Consider the following 20,368-nt stretch of genomic DNA (forward strand, 5'->3'; position numbering starts at 1 on the left):
GCAAACAGCTCCCCTTACAACGTCGAGAAGCCGCGCAGCTCGTAGCGTCTCGTTAAGGATGATCGAGACTGTCGTGGGACATCAACGTGATTCTCGTTCCATGAATAATTTATTGATTACAGAGCAAACATTCGATCAAACACTTGTGACATGCTCTGTCCGACTATATATAAATATACATGCGTATGTACACACTTCACCCTCCACCGATTCTACTCTTAGAAGACCACTCTGGTACTCGTCACGCGCGCGATTTATCGATTTCAATCACTAATGCAACGAGGTAATCACTAACGGTCGCGTAGAGACCTTCTCGCTTATCATCCGAAGTGAATGCGTAGGATGTGCTTCTGCAAGCTGCTCTTGTATTTCGTTCTATGAGGACAGTACGGGCAACACTCCTTCGGGTCTTTCCCGCACTCGATTCTCAGGTGGTTCTTCATGTTCCTGAGCCAACGATAGCCTTTGTTGCACCTGGGACACCTGAAGCAACCCGGTTTCTTGTCCAAGCAGCTGCTAGATCTCTGCGGTATCTTCGAGCTCGCGGTATTCGACGTTAACGGTATCTTACGTTCGTCGACCGTTCCGCCGTGGTAATGATAGCCGGACCACGATAGATCTGGAAAAAAAGGAAGAATAACAATCTCTCGTTAAAGCGCGTTTGCGCGCGAAACGCGTTCGGGAAGCACTCGTCTCTCGAAAAACGGTACAATGCAACGCGCCGTCTCGTCTAGGTATCTGCGATTTGCGACCAGACGGCTGGACCAGATGCAAGCCAAATAAAACGATGAAAACGCCTCGACGTACACAAAGGAGAACGGATCAAGAACAATATATGCGTTGGAACAGCGATGTGTGTATGTCCAAATGCTTTACAAACGTTGCTCTTTATTTGTCGTGAAATTTGGCACATGCCTACAGACGCACGGATAGATTTACACGTGTCGTGCGATCGCGCGGAGGTCGAGCGATCGCTCGATTTTACTCTCGAACGATGCAAATTCTCCTATCGAATGTCTACCCTATGATAGGGTTACTCTATCGCGTTACAGAATTTCGTCCGACGACTTAAGCTCGACAAAGGATCTTTCTATAACTTACATCTGCCTACGCGTTGGCATCTACCGAAAGGTGGTTCTCGAGCAGGGAATCAAAAACTTTGCGCAGGTGAAGCGAATTGTTTGAAACTTATTTAGTCGTTGGAACTTTGGAACGTTCGCTTGGAACGCAAGAAAAGTATATCGCGTGAGATGCATCAATCCTCGGATAACTGTAGCGATATGAAGTTTCTCCGTACCTCCAGCCTCGAGTAACAAAGACGATTAACAGTAGAAAGTTCGAAGATTTAACATTTTATATGACGTGAGTATTTTATCGCAGCTCTCTACAAGTCAACGGATCGGTTTAAATGAACACAGTGATGAGGATCGTTCCAGTTATCCGAGAATCGCTATACAGTATATCGAACAAATACAACGACTTTATCTAGCGTTCGATCTTCTTTCTGGATAACTACGCGAGAACATCCAGTAGAAAGTATCCAGTCAGAATTTCTGGGTCGATTTACGAGCATAGCGTCGCTAAGTTTGTTCCATCGAGTATACACGGTTCCGCAAACGCGTCCAGTGCTAAAAAGAAAGCGGAAACGAAACGGATTCGTTAGTTTAAATGGTGCTGGAAAAGACGTTTCTGCCAGGGTGATTAGTTCGAATGTGTTGATAGAGGTTGCCGCGTTGCTTGGTCCTGTGAGCGCAGTAGGGACACTTGAACTGCGGCTCCTTGCCGCACTCGTGCCTGGTGTGTCTGACCAAAGTGGCGCGATGCTGGTAACCTTTGCCGCAAGTCTCGCATCGATACGGAAAGTCGACACGTTTGGACACCCAGAAGTTCGCCAGGTTCTTGATCAGGGGCATCATCGGGTAGCCGCAGTCCCCCTGGTATCTCTTCGGAATAACCACGCACGGAAACTCTGCAAGTCACAAGGAAGAAGAAAACGGGGGACGTTAGTTGACCATGAACGTGCAAACGCTTCGAATTGGGGGATGCTTTGTCAGACAAGAAACCCAACTACCATTTAAAACATCCTTTAATCGTCACGACACACAGGTTTTTAAATATTTTAATATACAAACCGCATTGACGCGTTTACAGATTGCTCGAGAAAGGAACGATCTAGCATTTATTCGAGTAGAAAAGAAAAAAAAAGGAACGTATGAAAATAGCAGAAACGAGCCTCGATGAAGGTGTTTCTCTCGAGGAATGTTCTCGTCGTTCAATTTCTCTGCATATTGTACACCTCTAAAACGGCGGGGCGCATGCTGGGATGACGATTTCTGATGTGTCGATGGATCTCGTCGGAGGCATTCGCCTGGGCGTCGCAGTACGGGCATATCTTCTTCGACGTTAATTTACAAACTTGCATCATGTGCGCGCGAAGATCGCGCAACTGATCGAACTTGGCGGAACACTGTGGACAGAAACTGGCCGATGATTCGCCGACTCTCAGACAGAGATTCTGCACCGATCCATGGATCCCTGCGCGCCGCCGCGACGCATCCGTCCTGAGGTTACGCAACGTGCTTTGACGCGTACCTGAAATCGAACGTGTCCAATTAGAAATCTCGTCCCGCTCCGCGATCAAACCGACATCGCAACACGTTATCAACAGAACAATCGTACACGATAGAAGGGGATGGAGCAATGAGAACGCAGCAACGTAAAGTGTATCGCTACTTACAGAAACAATCGATCGTGTTCTTATTTGGAATTTATTCTCTCTAATACTTTTTCGTCCACGTAATGCGTACAATAAAATTATGGTAACAGAACGGATTAATAAAAAATGATAACTTTAAGTAAAATAGTCTGAAGTACTCTGCCTCTGCGACGGAACCTCTCGTAACGAGCCTTGCTTGGATAAGGGGTCCCCCTACCTTCGACAAACTTTGGTTATTTTCTTCTTTTCGTGTAAAAATAGTTTCAACGATTCTGTAACAAATATAACCACGTATCTTTTTCCAGACCATTCCACGAACCAGTAAATGGACAAAAGGAGGATAGAAACGGGTAGAAGAAGATACAGAGGGATAAACGTCGTGCAGAATATCGAGTCCTCAAAAATCATTGTTCACGCGTTTACGGTAAAGAGGCCCCTTAGTTTCTCCAAAGGGAAAGACGTCGTTCGCCGTACGTCGCATCGTTAACCATATTCTACAAACATTGCACACAGCAGTCGATTCGATTGTCTCCTAATCGGGAGTTTAACGTCTCGAACGATAAATGACACGTAAGTTTCGAGTCCGCGAAAAATGATCGCTTCTCCGCTCTCTTATGCGAGCAGGTTTCAGCGATAAACAGGAACATGGAGCGCGCGAGAAACGAGGTAGACGCGCAGATCGCTAATTGAGATCGATCACGTAGACGTTCTGACCGCGATGGCACTGGCGGATGTGTCTGTAAACGTGACCGCGTTGCTTCATCCGGGCTGCGCAGTAAGGACACTGGACTTTCGGTTCCTGGCCGCATTCGAACTTGGTGTGCCTCTTTAAATGCCAGGCGTGAATGTAACTCTTGGAGCACCTGGAGCACGTGTGCCTCTCGATGTCCCTGAGGGTGTTGGTTCTTCGTCTTCTCGAGCTCAAAGGTTTCTCTTCCTCGTAATCGAAGTCCCTCTTCTCTTCCATCACCACCGAGCACAGGTTCTCCAGGTCTGCTTCGATTTTGATTCTCTTGACGTCTAAAAGAAGAAAGATCAAACAAACGAGGAATTAGAATCTTCGAAGACGTGTTTTGTGACCGGCCGGGCAATAAATGGAAAAACAAAAAAGTTATGGGATGGAAGATTTCTTTTTTTGTCTGTTTAATCGTTACGAAAGAGATCGAGTTACTTTCCCGCGAGTTATTATCCCGTCACCTGGTCGCTGAAAGCTGTCGCGAATCCGTATATCGTCGTCGAGAGAACTGAAAAATGTTTGGAGGAACGAAGAAACAGCGCGTGACAAAATAAATCGAAATAAACGCGAGATCTCGGCACGAAGTACGAAAACTCGATTCCTGAAATTCGCGACCAACCTCGGGCACCGCTGCACTCTTCAAATCCACAGTAGCATCGTTGGAATGCTTTTATTCGATCATATGTACAAAAGAACGGTTGTAACCAGCGTTGTTCGTGAATCGTATACAAAATTAATACAGCATGGAACCAATGAGAAACATTCAACGGAGAAAAAGAGGCCATCGTGGACAGCGCCATGTTCCAACGAGGTTCGAAGTAACATCGACGGCCTTAAAGTCTGCAACAGCACAATTCCTCGTGAACTTATCGCTGTCAGGGGCTGAGGGTGCAACGCGTCGGGTGCCCAGACGGCCGGCGTCGGCAAGCAGCGCGATGGAACACGTTCGTAGCCCAATAGAAATGGTTTTCTTTTCAAACAAAGAAGATTTCTTCTCCCGAATCGACGCGATTCGGTAGTCAAAGATTAATTCATGCGACGCTACGAGCGCGTTCCGTGCCCCTACGAGCAGCCCCGATTAGGTGCGCGATGAATCCTATGAAGGAAACGCGCGACGAACAGAGAAAAACTGGGAAACGGTCGAATCAACGAGCTTGACACCTCGACGATCAGGGCGAGTCGATGATGTAGACACGTTGACCCGAGTGTATTCTACGTATGTGGTCCTTCACGTGAGCCCTCTGCTTGCCACGATTGCCGCAGTAAGGACATTTGAATCGCGGCGCGACGCCGCACTCGTAACGGAGATGACGGTTCAGACTTTTCGCCACTGTGTAACCGTTCCCGCACTTGGGGCACACGTGGTCCTTCCTGCTGTATCTGAGTCGACGCGATCTGAAGACGACCTCCGACGTCTCCAATTTCCGTGCCTTCCGGTACAGATTGCCGGTGTAACCGCTCCCGTACAGCATACGAGACGTGGGGTCCACTGAAATCAAAGAAACGGAACGGTTAGCGAAACGATGAATTGATTACGGGGAAACGTGACAGGGTTAGATTCGTAGGTTCGTCGGGAGCATCCGTCTTTGCGATACGTCATCGGCAACAACGATACGCTTCCGAGAGCACCAAACGGAAGAGTATCGTTCTCGCCAACGACGAATCGCCAAGTGAGAGGAGTTACTCCTCGCGAAGAGTAAGGAAGCAGCGCTTAGGGTCCATTCGCCAACGATGTCTGCTTTTTGCACCGATCGCCGCGATAGCGGATTATCCTAGAGCCAAAAAAGACATCTCTGCCCGGGGCCCCGATCAAATGGGAGTCCGAATCGTCAGTGTTCGAAAAACTCGATCTAGATTATATCGAAATGTTTTTAAAATTACCGGAGTTCGGTAGTTGGACTCGTTATTCCGAGTTCAGAGGTTCCCCAATTGCGAGCATTGGGGATCCCTACTCCCCAAAGTTCGTATTCGATAACTGCACTGTTAATTTAATGAATACTTACTCGAATGACACTGACGGATTTCGTACACTTGCTTAACGTGAAAATAACGTAACGAAAATTTTGTTGTCAGTTCCCATAACGAAAGCATCGGTAGAAAAGTTGTTCTCTGTGCATAAAAAAGTTAAAAATTGTATTAGAACAAGAAAATAAATAATTCTCCTGGGTTATATATTTTTTTTTTCATGCAATGCAATTCTTTTATTTTGCAGAGAAGAACGAGATTCTTGTTGAATAACTTAAACGAACCGATTCCCCATAAGCAGGAGCGATCAAGTACGCGCACAGAACAGAATCTAAGATTAAATTCCGGCTGCACCTTAGCTCTTACGCTATTACATTTTACTTATTTTTATGCCTTTATTTTTCATGCCGTATTTATATCTACGCTCACGTAATAACATTTAATGATAAAAAATCAGAAGAATAGCTTCGTCCAGTTAAAAAATTACAATGTTTACTAATAGTTTTTTTAGACGATTCTAGGAAACAATTACTTCCTAAACATATTTATCCACGCGGTTTTAAGGTACTACCTACTCTTCTTTTTATATCGATATCAAGGTTATCCTAAACATCCTACGAACGTCCAGCTCACAACCTTATTCGAGTTATACGACCTTCCTCGGATAACCGAAGACCCGATTTCGTTTTAATTATCCGAGGATGAGAGTATGCCCTGAAACAAGCTCTGGACTCGTCGAGATGCTGTGCGAACAACCGCGATGCATCGTGGAAAGAACGTTTATTGCTTTACTCCTGAATAAAGTGCGATGCGTTAACGATAAAGCGTGCATGGTCTCGATCTATCGATGGGAACCGCTTGAATACGTTCCCACGTATTGTCCGCGAATCGATTTAGACTTTCAGATCGATCACGAAGACCGTCTCGTGCGGATGTTTCTTCCTAATGTGACAATAGATCTGCGAGGTTTGTTTGCTCCTCAATTCGCAATAGGGGCACTTGAATCTGGGCTCGTGGCCGCACTCGTACTTGAAGTGTCTGTTGCGGTTGCCCTTTAACGTGAAACCGCGATTGCATTTGGGACAGTAATGCAGCATCTTCCGTGGCTCGTAAACTAAACGGTCGTCGGGCGCTTCGGGACCAAGTCCTCCCAGCCTCGTCGTAGCCAGGTCCTGCCAGCATTTCATATCTGAAAGCAAACACGGACTCGTGAACCACCGTTCCAACCATTTCGCCAACAAGCTTCCTTAGAAAGGCTCTCACCGACAACCGTTTCTAATCACACCTCACAGTTCGCCTCGTTAATCATCGTTAAACCGTAACGTCGTTGCCCTGGAAGAAGGGGATCGCTGGGGTGGAGGGAAACCGCCCTGCGGACAAGCACAGAGGAAGCGAGGAACGTAATCCTTGGGAGATTAGGAAACTTGGGGAAGATTCGTTGCCAAGGTAAGACACGAAGCGCGGCCCAACTGCCAGGGATTTTCGTAGATTTGTCGGGATCGGTGAAAACAAAAATACTGTAAGAGCGGAAGATCGCCGTTCCCTTTGTCACAAGCTTCACAAAAAAAAACAGAGGAGAGCAATTTACACAAAAAAAAAAAAAAAAAATGAGAGATAGAAAAGTTATTCGAAAACAAGACACCCGTCATCAAGCGTACGTAGAGTACATGAGGTATTTGAACATCGATTTATTTGTATCTTACAATTCCACAGCGACGATATACGATCACAAAACATCGTGGAAAATGAGGAATAGTAACTGTTGAGACATCGAAATGTTATTTCACGAACACTTATATCCGTGTGGGTCCGTAATCCCGAACGAAACGATTAGAAAGAACAACTTTTTTTCGGTTCGTACGGCGCATCCCGTCTCATAAACGTGGTTCTAGCCCGATCTAAATCAGGCGCACATTTAAAAACGTACTTATCTTCTACTACATCGTTAATTATATCACAGCAACAAAAACAGTCGGCCACTAACGTCAAACGTCTAGGTGCAATTAGAGCAACAGGAATAAAAACTTAAAAAAAAAAGTAAAAGAAAAACAACATCTTCGCCGCGAGACGAAGAGCAACGACGCCTTTGGTTTTTCGAAACGGTTCGATACGATCGGAACCGTTTTCACCGCCGTACACCTTGGTCTTCGGTTTAAGCGATCTGTGCCTGTTCACCGGTCTAACGTCCAGTCTCTCCACAGCTGAAGAAGTTCCTTCGTGATGTCCTCCATCGACGTAACGTTTACCAAAAAAAAAAAAAAAAAGAGAAAAAAAAATCAATCCATAACGTTTGTCCCGACCGCCTCACCCTGTACCACGTATATATTAGCCTTCTTACTTCGGTTGGTAGCGCTTCAGTCTTTATAATAGAAAACGTACCGTACGAGGGTAACGTTTTACCATGCCTCTTCCATGCAACGCACAACGCAACGCAACGGACGTAACATTTACTCGAAACAACTTTTAACATATCCAACAAACATGCACTCGTCTTTTCGCACAATCTCTCCAAGCACGTCACGCGCGCGACTGCGACTCGTTCGATCCCGACAGACGGAAGTGCATTTATATTCGTTTCGCTATTACGAACATCGAAGGTGTCGTTACCATAATTAATTTCTTATCGATATCGTTACTTCTTTTTAGAAAACATACAGCTCCATCTAGGGCGCCTAGGAATCGAAAACGTTCGTGCTCCTTAACCGTACGTATATTCATTGGAACTTTAAATGCACTTGTACTTAAAACACGCCTTTTGTTTTGTTCATTCAACGAGGAATGATCTTTCCTAGAAGCACGGAAAAATTGTAACGCACAGACAACTAATAAACCGGTCTCCCGAACCGAGGTTCGAGACACGCTTGAGCATCGCCCTGTCCCACATCTCATAAAACGATCGCTTCTTCTAATTTTATAAAACATTTTAAAAATTTGTCAACAACGAAAAATATATATATATATATATGTATATATGTATATGCATGTATGTATGTAAGTACGTATATACACGAAATTATTTGCTTAATCGAGTCGGGTCCGTAATCTCGCGTGGCTTACGTTTCACCGTGCGATCAGCATCGCGGTTAACACTTTGCGATTCCTTCCTCCGATCTTGACAATTTATTTCGAGACTAGTATTAAGCTGATCTAACGCTACTACATATTTTCTCGCAAATCAGAAAAATGTTTGAGCATTCCCCGTTTACCTTCTCGGGAAATTCGGGAAAGGAAGGAACTTATACGTGGAATTCTTCCACGTACTTTCGACTAAAATTTCTTTTGTACTCTTTTATGGACTTTTGCTAGGAAAAAAAATAATAGTAGTTCTTTGCGAGTGTTGGTTAACCCTTGAATTCAAGTTCATTCGTGGGTTCTGCGAATGACTCGGAACTGGAGTCGAAAGGTGGAGTTGACAGGGTTTGCTTAAAAATTAACGAATATTGGTCCTCGGAGTTTTCTTATCAAAAACAGTAACCGACCGCAATGTGTTACTCTCGATGGCACAGTTCCATTTCCGTTTAGCCACACGAGCAGATTCCGGAAGTCCGAGAGAGGACGACGACAGAGATCTTGGAAGGGACAGAGATCTAGTCTCTCGAAGGCGGATAACCGTATCGCGGTGAGCGATCGATTGTCTTAAATATCGTTCCCGACTTTTGCTGGGTGTTTAAGAAAATGTGAATACTTTTGTTAAACACCCTTCGTACGCCACCATCATCGTTCATTAGGAATGATTAAAGATAATGCGGAGATAAATCTCGACTCTGGTAACGTTCTTAAGCGAAAGCTTCCGGGCCACGGGGGTCCGGTGCGCGCTGCAAGTTCAATTCTCGTACTTGAGATGCACCACGTACACTCTCTGGCCGGTATGCCTGGTTCTGATGTGAGACATCACGTTGGACGTTTGCTTGCTACGGAACTCGCAATAAGGACACTGGAATCTCGGCGCTTGGCCGCACTCGTATTTTAGGTGCCTGGTCATGTTGCCCTTGACGGTGAAACATCGTCCGCACTTGGGACAACCGAACGGCTTCCTGAAGCAATCGGCGAACGAACCCTTGGCGTAGGCGTTCCTCACTCTGTCCTGCGAATAGTAATTCGGCAGGGACCTCGGTATGGACGCTCCACCGGAATCCCCCTCGCTGCCAGCCTCCCTGTTGTTGGCATCGCTCTCGAACGCCTTGCAAGATTGTAAAACGAAGTTTAGATCCAACTGTGGCGCCGCAGCATAGAAACCTGAAACTTCAAAATCGGTCTGTTAATCGGTGGAAGCGTCGTCGATGGGAGATACAGAGATAGAGAAATTGTGAGAGTGATCAGAGAGATATCGGAGGAGGGATCGAGAAATCGGGGATACTCCTGTCGGGAACGTTCATCGATTGGATCGGATCGCATGCTTCGGACTCACGAGCTTTAACGGAAAAAGAAAGATACCTTGATAAATTGCGGATGATCTTCGAGACGATAACGTCGAACCGATTTCAATCGTTCCACGATTAATCATAGCGCGACTCGAAAACGACTTTAACGCGCTTTGTTATACTAGTGTCTACAGCAAGGATCAACCTCTTAGTCTACGGCAATGATAAATAAATCTATGAAAAAAACAAAATCGTTGCGGCAGCAGTCTTCGCGTGATGAGATCCATGGCGTGTCCTGGTTGACCGTACGATTACTTAAGAACGCAGAAGAATCGATTACTCGCACCAGGCATGTCCATACCGAGCTCCGGAGCTCGGACACTTTCCTCTACTCTGTCTTGGTATACGTATATCACAACATCAGCTTAATATATATCAGTGGAAGTTAGCATATAGTCTTCTACTTTATAAGTGAAATGCCCGGACAGCAGAGTTGGGCTGACTACTTCGGACACTCGTCCATAATTATCTGACTAGTCGGCAACCGTAAACGACGTTGGTCGATTCTTTGCCCAACGCTGCCAAACAGACGCGAAATCCACGATCCGTTCAACACCTTCGTTTCGCTATGGCATGGTAGGGTAGTTCCCCGTGGACATGCCTGACTTGTACGGTTACGTGTGCGCGCGTTAGCTAGGATTTACGTGTAAGTGATAGAAGAAAGAGTAAACTACAACGGACAGTTCCTTTTTTTTTTTGTTCTTTTTCTTTTTGTTGGTTAAGTGTCTTATCCAAAAATTCCTGTTTACTTGCAACTTTACAAGGATGTGGCGACTCGTTCGTTAAAGATTCTCAAGCATCGATATAGTATCCTAAGAGTAAAGTCTTGGAGTCTCCACGTAGGTCGACGATAGATCTTCAGGATGAGCGCGTGCGTCGGAGGGGTACACACCTCCGCTGAAAGCGAGCGAAGACGTAAAGCAACATCTAAGTTTATTTATCCGAGACATTCTCTACCCGAAGGGACGCGCGTTAACGGTTCTCCGTGATCTTCGGAGTTCAGAGCTTCATGTCGAAGATAAACACCTCCTCTTCCGGATGCTTCTTCCTGATGTGGGCGTACACAGGCGACGTTTGCTTGCTACGGAGACCGCAGTAAGGACACTGGAACCTCGGCTCGTGACCGCACTCGTAGTTCACGTGACGATCCTTGTTTCTCTTTAGGGTGAACCCGCGGCCGCACTTCTGACACTGGAACGGTTTCTTCTTGTCGCTGGGACTCATCTTCAGGCCTCTCCGTTTCACGTTTTGTCGCACTTCCAAGCTACGTTTTCCGATCGATCCCGATCGGCTCTTGTAGCTCATGCTCTGTCCGAACGGAAGCGGCAGGATGTGGTATCCTGAAACACGGAGATGTAGATGCTGAACAGCATGACTCTCGGTCGCTAGGAGCGAGATCGATCAACGATGGCTGCGAGCTCATCGAACAAACGGATTCCACCGAATGCAACGCTCTTGAATCAGCCCAGACCTAACAGCCAAGCGCATTCTCGGACTTTGCCGAAGAACCGTAAACATGCTGCACTCGGCGGAACGCGCGTTTGCTACCGTTTCCTCGATCGCTCCAAGCTCAAACGCGCAAGTATAAGTTAGGCATTCACGACAAATCGTTTCTGTGTCGAACAAAGAAATGATAAAAATTCGTGGTCTACTGCAAAACGATGAACGCAAAATAAACCTTACTTTCCTGCTCGGTGTGTCTAAGCTCGTTCCCAAGAGTAGCTAGCCCTTACATTGAAACTGCTCGAAAATAAAATAAAACGAGTGTTTACTCATCCATGCATCCTTTAGAAGTAGTACCGATGGTTGTCGAGCTGAAAAATATCGAAGGAATAATTAAAGCAAGTGTACAGTAACTGTCCGTTTATGTGTGGTACGACGAAAGATAGAACACGGGAAAGACAAACTTCATTCGACTGGAGTTCATCGGCGAGCTTTATTGCGAGCAACAGTTAAATTAACGAGGGCCAAGCGGGGAGTTAGAGACGAAAGAAATTGTTGAGCTTTCGGTCCCAGAACATTTGCGCGAGCTGCGGATGATGGACGCGCAGATGTCGGATCATGTGCGCCTTCTGGTAATTCTTCATCGCGCAGTGGGGACACTCGAATCGCGGCGGTTGCTTGCACTGATTCCTCAGGTGCGACAGCATCGATTTCTTCCATTTGTACGGATTGTGACAACTGGGACACTCGTACATCCCGTTACGCCTGATGATCATAAACTCTCTTCCCGAACGGCCGTGAAACCGCTCGACTCTCGTCACCCCTTTACCGCACTCTGAAACAAACACAAAGAGAAATAGAAGGTTAATGGTAACCCACGACAATTTCTCGTCGGATACCTAAAACTCAGTGTTCTTCCTGGATTCGATGGAGCTTTCGACGGACGCGTTGCGTAAACGGATCGAAGCACCGCTTCGATGATCGGTGACCGAACATATGTCATACAAGACGCAATCCTGGAACGAATTCGTCGCCGACCCCAAATATATGCGAATCTCTAGCCTCGATTTTTCACATATGGTCGGACGCCACCGCGTACCAAACACTGAACCTGCGCAGACTCGAAATAATCGACACTTTATTTTCGATACATTGGACTCTCGAAAAACACGTAAGATTGTCTGTTTAACGTTTACAAGTTAACGAGTCTTAAGACGAGAAGGAAAATTGGACGGATTTCAGCGAGATCATATTGTCCGGATGATTGATCCTCGCGTTCGTCACGGTGTCCAGGCAGTAGAGCTCGCAATCGGGATGTAGGTTGCGTATATGCGTCCACACGTGCGTGCGCTGACGCAAAAGGTGCTTGCAGTAAGGACACTCGAACCTCTGAGGCGTTCCGCAAGCGTACTTGAAATGACGCGTCATGTTGCTACGATGCTTGTAGCTGCGATTACACTTCGGACACCGATGACGGAAGTGGCCCTTGTAACCTGAAAAAGAAGAAGATTTCGAGACAGTTAGTCGGGAGATTCTGACGAGCGAGAGCTTCGTGGTCCTTCGATTGGCCTTGAAGTCCTAACAGGATGTCCTGATCCTTGGAATAAGGAAGCGTTCAAGCGTGGTTAGTTACGTCACGAGGATTCAACGATAAACTATCGTACAGTCCAAGGTGAGAAACGAGGAAACGAGGTCTGGAGGACGCACAAAGACGAAGTAGACGAACAAAACTCTGGGAAAAAATGCTAACGATCGCGAACGATCTGCTGTTATTTATTACAAATATGGATTCGCAATAAAAAGGTGGAAAGACTGAGCCGTTTCTAACGCTAAGGATGTTTATTTTCTATACAGTCGCTACGAATAAAAATGTACAGTATCGAGAGAAAAGAACAAGGTTACAACGAAAATTGTGCGGGGAGAGGGACGGTAGTGTCGTTACGAAAATTATTCGTTAGCGAAAAGTATCGAGGTTTCGGTCGCATGTACAGTACTGTCTCTCGAACTGTCGCAGCTACTAGTGAGTCTACTTTATCATTATAGAACTGTTGTATTCGCGTAAATGGAAGTTTCTACAGTGACAATTATCGTGTACGTCGTCTCCTGGACCATCGCTGTTGTTCTTTCAACGCACGAGACCCGTTGGGTCAAATTGGTACTCCGTACAGCTACAGACGCACGAACGTCGCTAGAATTAGAACGTCTAGATTGCTATGCGATTGCACATAAAGAGTATTTATGTAGGTTAAGGAATATATATGTATGTATACTTCGTATTTTCAGTTGTACGTATTAGTCGTTCAAGGGATCGCAAGAGAAGATAGTGTTTCCTCTAAGCTAAGTTTTTCTCCGTGATGACGGGAAAAAAAAATGAAGTCTGGTGAAAACAAACGAGGCGAAGTTTAAGTATACAGTAAGACCCCGCTTGAAACACGTTCCCGTCGGTGTTTCTCATCTTTGTCTCGATATACACAGAACCAAGAGAGCTAAAGATACCGCTTAAATTTCACCTACCCGCCTCTCGAGTTGCTGCAGAGAGACAGTACTGTAGTACTCTGTTTTTATTCGTAGCACACCAGCTTCGAAGAAACTTGCTGGAACTTCGTCGAGGCTGGTATACACGAAGGCTGTTTTCGATGCGTTTCAATACTTCGGAAACGGATTCAGGATCGAATGAAGGTACGGACTGGGGTCCTCTGATGTTGCGAATTACTTCCATACGTACTCCAAGTGAAGTTCAACGTTGGATTCCTACGTTTACACATTTTTATACCATTCTGTGAAAAAAATGATACTCATTTTTCTCATCCTCGACTCTCTGTTTCCTGTCGGGAATATTCCTCGGGGCCTCGCACAGTCCGAGGGGTCTGTAAATCTCACATTCGACGCTGCGCGAGCCGAAGGAACGACTTAGAACTGCAGGGTGTCGAGAGCGTAAACTGGCTGATTGCTGTGATTGCTCCTGATGTGCGTATAGACGTGCGACCTGTGTTTGCCGATGTACATGCAGTGCGGACACTTGAAACGAGGCTCCTTACCACACTCGTACTTGTAATGCCGTATCATGTGGCTACGGTGCTTGTAGCTGCGGAAGCACATCGGACATGGATGACGGTTACGATTATTGTAATCGTAGGCTCGCTTCGAGCTTTGGCAGGTGCCACCGCTGTTCGTCGGCCAATCTGAAAAAGAGAAAGATTTCGGAGCAGTTAGTCGACGGATTCTCGATTCAACGAGGAAATTCGTGGTCCTTGAAGTTCTAACCCTTTGCACTCCGAAAGTTTGTCTAACATAATCGTCTAGCAATTTCGAGGCACTTTTTCGGTGACCTTTCTGAAATGGCAAAACTTTCTTCGTTCGTTTGGTTCGTACTACCATGAATAAAATGCGTGTCGAACGTGTCCGCCGTTGATCGATGGAGTGCAAAGAGCTAGGAGGATAAGACGAGCGCGTGTGGTCTGGATCGCGAGGAACACGCAAGGTTAACAACGGCATAAAAGCGACGCGGGATAAACTCTCAAGTGTGGTTAATTCTAAGTCGCACAGCTGGGATGTTTAATTACAGTACAGTACAGGGATAGAGAACGAAACCGAGGTCTTTATCAAGAGTTTCGTGTTAAGAAGAAGAACGTTTATTAAATTTATTCCTGAAGAGGACCAGGAGGTTAAAGCGTGTAACGGTGAACATTATATTTGGGGAAATTACTTTTGCCACTTTTGATGCCAATGATATCAGTGAACAAAGTAAAGATTTCTTATAGTTAAATGGAAAAAGGAAAAACGTTAGGGTGGAAAGAATGATGTGGAAGGAAGGTTTTCGATGGGCACGGCTCGAGACTTTATTTGCGAGCCACCTGCTAAGAAACAACTAACATCGAAGGTGGAAGAACTAAGTCCTTTCTGTCGCAGAGGAAGTTTATTTTCTATACAGTAGCTACGAATAAAAATGTACAATATCCAGATAGAGAAACGAAAACAATGTTACAGGACAGCTGGATGACAGTCTCGATTTCGATCGCGTATACTTCGCTTTATCCGTGGTACATTTCGAAGCGTGCTTTCGATACTAACTTCTTTGACCCGTTCGAGCGGCGCGTGCTCGTCGTGAAAAAATTCGCGAGAACATACCGTCCCCGACATCCGCGACGGACAATTTCCCGAACACCTCCCTTGTAAGATCTTTACGTGACTAGTAAATTATTGCAACTATGCCCCTGACGTGTATACATATCGTTAAAGAAACAATATCTCATTCGCGGACAGTGGCGAGGTAGCCAGAGTAGCGCGTAAGAAATGAAAGCGTACTTCGTCGAATCACACCGTAGTCTTATTTCGTACACCGTGTAGAGTTTATAAAAGCTACTTAAGCTCGGGCCCGAGTGTACATACTCGTGAAAATGTCCCTAAACCGCGTAAACGTCTTTGCACTCGGGCGAACTCGAAGGTACCTTAAAACGTAAACGATTGCACCAGAAAAGAAATTGACGTAAATCCGAAGTTACGTGAGAGCGGAGGGCTCACGTAAGTCGGGGACTAGCTGTAGCCAGAACGACTAATTCAGGGCTGTTGGGTGTCCAGAGCGTAAACAGGACGATTGCTGTGATTGCTCTTGATGTGCGAGTAGACGTGCGACCTGTGTTTTCCGGTGTACATGCAGTGCGGGCACTTGAAACGCGGCGCCTTACCGCACTCGTATTTCAAATGCCTGTGAAGCCCTCGATACCATTTGTACGTCTTCTGACACTTGGGGCAATCGAAGTTACCTCTGGACGTGGTGTTCGCCGGCGGAAACAGGCCGCTGGTGTTGCAGCGCCTCCATCTTCGTTCCGGGGCCATGGTCGCCACGTAGGGCAAAGTAGTCAGGTTGAAGATCACTGGAAATTACACGGTAGTTTTCTAGGTAAGTGAAATTTCACACGAACAAGTACGAGGCTCGACGACACATATAACAGCGGTAATTTTCATATGGATTTCTCTTTCTCTCGTGCCGCGAGACAAGAGTTACTCGCCGTGTTTGGATGGGGAAGCAACCAAAGTCAGCGACGAGTCTATTGTTAAATGGCGTTTGAAAAACAGGCCGTATCGTGCTATCTTTCGATTCGGACGACGTAATTACCGAATCTGACCCGAAAGATACCAACGCGAACAAGCTCGACAACTGGCAAAACATTTAAAAGCAAATTAGATCGGTTCGACGCAATGTGTCGCGTACGTAAGTCCTCCTAACCCAGGCCCATTCTAAGAGACGTATGCGTAACGAGTAACATTCAACTACCTTTGATCTTTATTCATTCTCACAGATACAAAAAACGAAGGATTCCGTACGTCAGGTAACACGAATTCGTTCCATCGAAAGAACGAGTGGATCGATTCGCGTTACCTTTCCTTCTTCGCGATAACGCCAAGTATCACTCAACCTCTGCGATGAGACGAAGTCGTGTCACTGTGCGTACACTCGTCGACGAAAGACGATGCGTGTTTACGTTGCGAAGTTAGCTCCGAACAGTGGCAAACGTTTCCTCTCGTCGTGACCCATGCGGAGACGATCGAGAAGGACGACGACCTTTGACCAGCATCTGAAATAAAGACAACCGACGTTGTTAGTAGGGTAAGAACAACGTCACCGATGATTTCAACGGGTGAGCAGACGAGATCCTGTTTGGTTCCTCTCGCTCGACGCTCGGAAAATTAACACTCTCGGAATAATTGGGATTCAGAGAACTTTATTAATTTTTCTCACACATGGATCAAAGACAGTCGATATTTCTCGCGTCGGCAAAGGTGGATCGAAAAGGTACTTGGAGATCGGGCGGAGAGTTCAATAGAGTCGTTTGAAGCACAAAACTTGGCCAGGATGGTACTTCCTGATGTGGGCGTAAATATTCTGGGTAAACTTGGAGGGCTTCTCGCAGTAAGGGCACTGGTATTTCGGAGCCATGCCGCACTCGTGGCGCAGATGCCGTGTCATGTTTTTCTTTAGCGTGAAGCCGCGGTTGCAGCGTGGGCAATAGTGACTCTTGTTCACGGAGTACACTTTCCGTCGCTGCCTGGGAACGGTCTGGCAATAACCTGAAAGATCGAAGGAACCAGTTAGCAGGAAACATCCCGGGGGTACGAGCACGATTTTCGAAGCTCTTTAATCCGTGTCCGGAAGCGTGTGCACGTGCATCGCTCCGCGTCTTCGTGACATAGAAAACAAACAAGACAAAAAGAAAAGACACCCTTGACGCGCAAAACAAAGAAATTTGTTCTATCGTTGGCTTCGCATCCGACGGGAACGAACGCTCAACGAGAATCCGTTTCGAACGGTGAACGATCCTCGTTGAGCAGGCGTCGATCAAGCAAAGCTGGAATTGGGTGAACGTCGCGATAAGAGACTGGTACAGAAAGACGCATGTTTATAGATATATTCTTTTTATATTGCAGAACATGTGAAAAGAAAGAAAGGATCTTACACGGTTTTACTTTACACTAGTCGTCGGTTTGTTTCGTCGTCGATATCTAGAGCGATTTCGACTCGTCGGTGGTTCGGTTGTTCGTTCGAACCTCTTTTGTTCTGCACACACACACGGGAGAGGGTGGTTTTTTTTTCACGCGATTCTACGGGAATTAACCTGGTCGAAGAGCTTGATGGCGTGCGCCTTATGCCCGGCGTGGCGCGACCTCACGTGTCTGTAAATATTGGACGAGCACGAGGCTCTCATTTCGCAGTAAGGGCACTGATAACGATGCCCCTGACCGCAAAAGTAACGCAAGTGCCTGGTTATGGTGGTCTTCTGGGTGAAACGACATCCACAGTCGAGACACTCGAACCTTTTACGCTCGTTCGGGTGATATCTGTAACTGTTTGTGAGGCTTTTCATGTCCCTCGGGTAGTTAAGAAAGTCCTGTTCGTTCCACTTGCGCTTGTATCTCCGATAGTCATCTGGAAAAAATCAACACACAGGATAGTTAATAGACGTCGGTGCAACGACCATGCGTTAAACCGTGCAACGGGGAAACGTTTCTCGAGAAACACAAGAGTATCTTAGAAGCGAGAGGAAACGTTCCAACAGAGAAGGGGGAAAGATAGTGAGAGCGATATACGAGTCAACGGATCACACATAACACGCTGAATTACTGTGGACGCAGGGGGCGTAATCGAAACAAGGGAACCGAAGGTTCAGCAAAATTCGTTTAATCTTTCATAGGTGTTTACAATTGGCGAGAGAAATGTCTTTCAGCGAGTACATTCGCGATCAGCGATCGATGTAACCGGAAGTCCATTAAATCGATACATATATGGTTTAGCTATTCCGATAGAACGGTGAAAGGTTACTTCCAATAATCATCAACAGTCTGGAAACATTTCAGAAGCACCTTAATAGTAATCGATCACGTCTAACACTCGCATGGCCCTCGACGTATCTTTGTAGACCCATACATTTAAAGCATACGATTATCGTACATCTCTTTATATTTTTAATATCTACGTAACAAAAAAAAGAAACAACAAAAATTCTTCACGAATCGTAAATATTATTTCATCGCTATACATATAATTTACGTATATTTACATGTAATCGAAGCTAGTACGAATAGATTAGCGTTTGGACTTTATTGGGAAAGCTATCAATAATTATACTCGAAACTTAACGGTTTGCTAACCGCGCCTTTCAACGAATTATACGCGTTAACGTGACTTAACTTAAATTTCTATAACACGAGTAAAAGGAGTAAACACATTTTGCACGATCGCCCATAAAAACTAAAGAATACATATACTTTATGTATTCTTTAATTCGAGTATCTAGAATAACATCGTTATAGACTGGCAAAGGAATCGGTAGGGGACAAGACGAATGGAAAGACCGACATCTGGGTCTAGAAAGACCCACGATCGACAGCGCGAGCGTTAGAAGTGTAGATTTTATTGTAGTAAACCTTCTTCCCTTTGTGATAACGGTTTATGTGATACTTGACGTTGGAGGTGTACGTGTAACACTTTTTGCAATACGGGCACTGTATCCCACGGATCCCGCACAAATGGCGAATGTGATAATTGACATCTTTAAGCCTTTTGAACGTCTTTCCGCACTGAACGCAGTCCAAGCTGCTGGGGGCGTTATAACCATCGGGGTTCGGGGGAAGAATCCTGTGTTTCTGATAACAGCACGTGTTCTGCGTGTGGTAGATCAAGTCTCCGAGCTTAGCAAACATTTCGCCGCACTGCTCGCACTCGTTCGAGTTGATCTTCGAAAAAGACGAGATGTCCCACACTGAAAATTAAAATAAAAGGTGACATGTAGTTACGAAATGCTCGAATCACCGTTGGGTCAACGCGCGTTACGAGATCGTTGATGTCGTTCTGTACCAGTGTCAAGCGTAATGTAACCTGTGATCACGTATAGTTTGGAAAGATTACTCGAGAGTAATCCCAAAGTAATCGTTGGCCATCTCTGCTCTGTAATCGAATCGTGCTAGTTTTGTGAGGACGATCTATGTAAACGCGAGTATACCTACTGCAAAGTAGGCACCGAAAATGAAACACGATAAAAGAGAAGTCACAGACACGTTGATCTTGGGTACGAGGGTGTGAAATAACTGTACCACAGAATCGGAAGCTGAGCAACGCCACAGTTTTATCGTTTATTCTTTACAGAATGCCTCGCAGTCGTATTCGCTCTGCAAATGCCAGGCGTCCCCGTTCGCCGCGTGCTTCTATCTAATTTTACGCAACGTAACTTTCTCGTCGTTCTGGAAAGTGAAAATCCTACAGAACCATACACAGAGACGATAGCTTGTTCGAACATCCAATCGCATCTAGTTTGGTAAGATATATAATACTGTTCGCTCCAGACAGACAAGAGAAGGCTCAGAACATTTTGTTCACGCCGACTGGCAGCTTAGGATGCCACCGCCTAATGTGCCTGTAAACGTTCGAGGATGAGTTGTCCTTCTTATGGCAATAGGGACACGCGTATCTAGGTATCTGGCCACACTTGTGCCTAATCAGGTCCCACATCCTTCGGAATCCTGCGTTGCACTTGGGACAGATGAAACTCGAGACGGCGAACTGTGTCCTCAAGTTCGGCCACACCATTCTCC

The 20,368-nt window shown here is 45.9% G+C and overlaps 6 protein-coding genes across 7 annotated transcripts; all 6 read right to left on the reverse strand.

Annotated features, from left to right (window-relative positions):
• Positions 1-320: 320 nt before the first annotated feature.
• LOC128886256 (zinc finger protein 358-like) lies at positions 321-1,916 on the reverse strand. The gene is made up of 2 exons (XM_054140957.1): positions 1,730-1,916; positions 321-619 (listed from the first exon to the last, which is right to left on the reverse strand). The coding sequence occupies exons 1-2, from the start codon at positions 1,914-1,916 to the stop codon at positions 321-323; spliced, it is 486 nt and encodes a 161-aa protein (XP_053996932.1).
• A 2,191-nt stretch (positions 1,917-4,107) lies between these two features.
• LOC128886219 (zinc finger protein 595-like) lies at positions 4,108-6,010 on the reverse strand. Its single transcript, XM_054140921.1, has 2 exons — positions 5,456-6,010; positions 4,108-4,941 (listed from the first exon to the last, which is right to left on the reverse strand). The coding sequence occupies exons 1-2, from the start codon at positions 5,541-5,543 to the stop codon at positions 4,622-4,624; spliced, it is 408 nt and encodes a 135-aa protein (XP_053996896.1). The 5' UTR covers positions 5,544-6,010; the 3' UTR covers positions 4,108-4,621.
• A 1,082-nt stretch (positions 6,011-7,092) lies between these two features.
• On the reverse strand, positions 7,093-10,832 carry LOC128886217 (zinc finger protein 771-like). 2 transcript variants are annotated; one of them, XM_054140919.1, is made up of 2 exons: positions 9,852-10,832; positions 7,093-9,653 (listed from the first exon to the last, which is right to left on the reverse strand). In XM_054140919.1, exons 1-2 carry the CDS (start codon positions 9,919-9,921, stop codon positions 9,241-9,243), a joined length of 483 nt encoding a protein of 160 aa, XP_053996894.1. In that variant the 5' UTR covers positions 9,922-10,832; the 3' UTR covers positions 7,093-9,240. The 2 variants fall into 2 exon arrangements, with proteins under 2 accessions (XP_053996894.1, XP_053996893.1); XM_054140918.1 differs by having other exon boundaries at positions 7,093-9,659.
• Positions 10,833-10,837: 5 nt separating this feature from the next.
• LOC128886263 (zinc finger protein 425-like) lies at positions 10,838-12,036 on the reverse strand. The gene is made up of 2 exons (XM_054140974.1): positions 11,826-12,036; positions 10,838-11,178 (listed from the first exon to the last, which is right to left on the reverse strand). The coding sequence occupies exons 1-2, from the start codon at positions 12,034-12,036 to the stop codon at positions 10,838-10,840; spliced, it is 552 nt and encodes a 183-aa protein (XP_053996949.1).
• Positions 12,037-12,784: 748 nt separating this feature from the next.
• LOC128886222 (longitudinals lacking protein, isoforms A/B/D/L-like) lies at positions 12,785-16,697 on the reverse strand. The gene is made up of 3 exons (XM_054140925.1): positions 16,557-16,697; positions 16,045-16,155; positions 12,785-14,463 (listed from the first exon to the last, which is right to left on the reverse strand). Exons 2-3 carry the CDS (start codon positions 16,115-16,117, stop codon positions 14,192-14,194), a joined length of 345 nt encoding a protein of 114 aa, XP_053996900.1. The 5' UTR covers positions 16,118-16,155; positions 16,557-16,697; the 3' UTR covers positions 12,785-14,191.
• Positions 16,698-17,099: 402 nt separating this feature from the next.
• On the reverse strand, positions 17,100-20,363 carry LOC128886264 (zinc finger protein 271-like). The gene is made up of 4 exons (XM_054140975.1): positions 20,156-20,363; positions 19,159-19,539; positions 17,886-18,206; positions 17,100-17,350 (listed from the first exon to the last, which is right to left on the reverse strand). The coding sequence occupies exons 1-4, from the start codon at positions 20,361-20,363 to the stop codon at positions 17,100-17,102; spliced, it is 1,161 nt and encodes a 386-aa protein (XP_053996950.1).
• Between the last annotated feature and the right edge of the window lie 5 nt (positions 20,364-20,368).

This window comes from Hylaeus anthracinus, unplaced genomic scaffold, assembly GCF_026225885.1.
Source record: "Hylaeus anthracinus isolate JK02 unplaced genomic scaffold, UHH_iyHylAnth1.0_haploid 11982, whole genome shotgun sequence".
Lineage (NCBI taxonomy): Eukaryota > Metazoa > Arthropoda > Insecta > Hymenoptera > Colletidae > Hylaeus > Hylaeus anthracinus.

Excerpts from the sequence above, each read along its gene's own strand:
- LOC128886256 (XM_054140957.1), bottom strand. The coding sequence starts at position 1,916 with ATGATGCCCCTGATCAAGAACCTGGCGAACTTCTGGGTGTCCAAACGT. Across the intron at positions 620-1,729 it reads TCACAGGACCAAGCAACGCG|ATCTATCGTGGTCCGGCTAT; the intron begins GCAACCTCTATC and ends CTTTTTTTCCAG.
- LOC128886219 (XM_054140921.1), bottom strand. The coding sequence starts at position 5,543 with ATGCTTTCGTTATGGGAACTGACAACAAAATTTTCGTTACGTTATTTT. Across the intron at positions 4,942-5,455 it reads AATCCGTCAGTGTCATTCGA|TGGACCCCACGTCTCGTATG; the intron begins GTAAGTATTCAT and ends CTTTGATTTCAG.
- LOC128886217 (XM_054140918.1), bottom strand. The coding sequence starts at position 9,921 with ATGATTAATCGTGGAACGATTGAAATCGGTTCGACGTTATCGTCTCGA. Across the intron at positions 9,660-9,851 it reads ATCATCCGCAATTTATCAAG|TTTCAGGTTTCTATGCTGCG; the intron begins GTATCTTTCTTT and ends CCGATTTTGAAG.
- LOC128886263 (XM_054140974.1), bottom strand. The coding sequence starts at position 12,036 with ATGTACGAGTGTCCCAGTTGTCACAATCCGTACAAATGGAAGAAATCG. Across the intron at positions 11,179-11,825 it reads AAAGCTCAACAATTTCTTTC|GATACCACATCCTGCCGCTT; the intron begins GTCTCTAACTCC and ends TCCGTGTTTCAG.
- LOC128886222 (XM_054140925.1), bottom strand. The coding sequence starts at position 16,117 with ATGGCCCCGGAACGAAGATGGAGGCGCTGCAACACCAGCGGCCTGTTT. Across the intron at positions 14,464-16,044 it reads GGCGAACACCACGTCCAGAG|ATTGGCCGACGAACAGCGGT; the intron begins GTAACTTCGATT and ends TCTCTTTTTCAG.
- LOC128886264 (XM_054140975.1), bottom strand. The coding sequence starts at position 20,363 with ATGGTGTGGCCGAACTTGAGGACACAGTTCGCCGTCTCGAGTTTCATC. Across the intron at positions 18,207-19,158 it reads TAACGCTCGCGCTGTCGATC|ATGACTATCGGAGATACAAG; the intron begins GTGGGTCTTTCT and ends GATTTTTTCCAG. Across the intron at positions 17,351-17,885 it reads CTTCGACCAGGTTAATTCCC|GTTATTGCCAGACCGTTCCC; the intron begins GTAGAATCGCGT and ends TCGATCTTTCAG.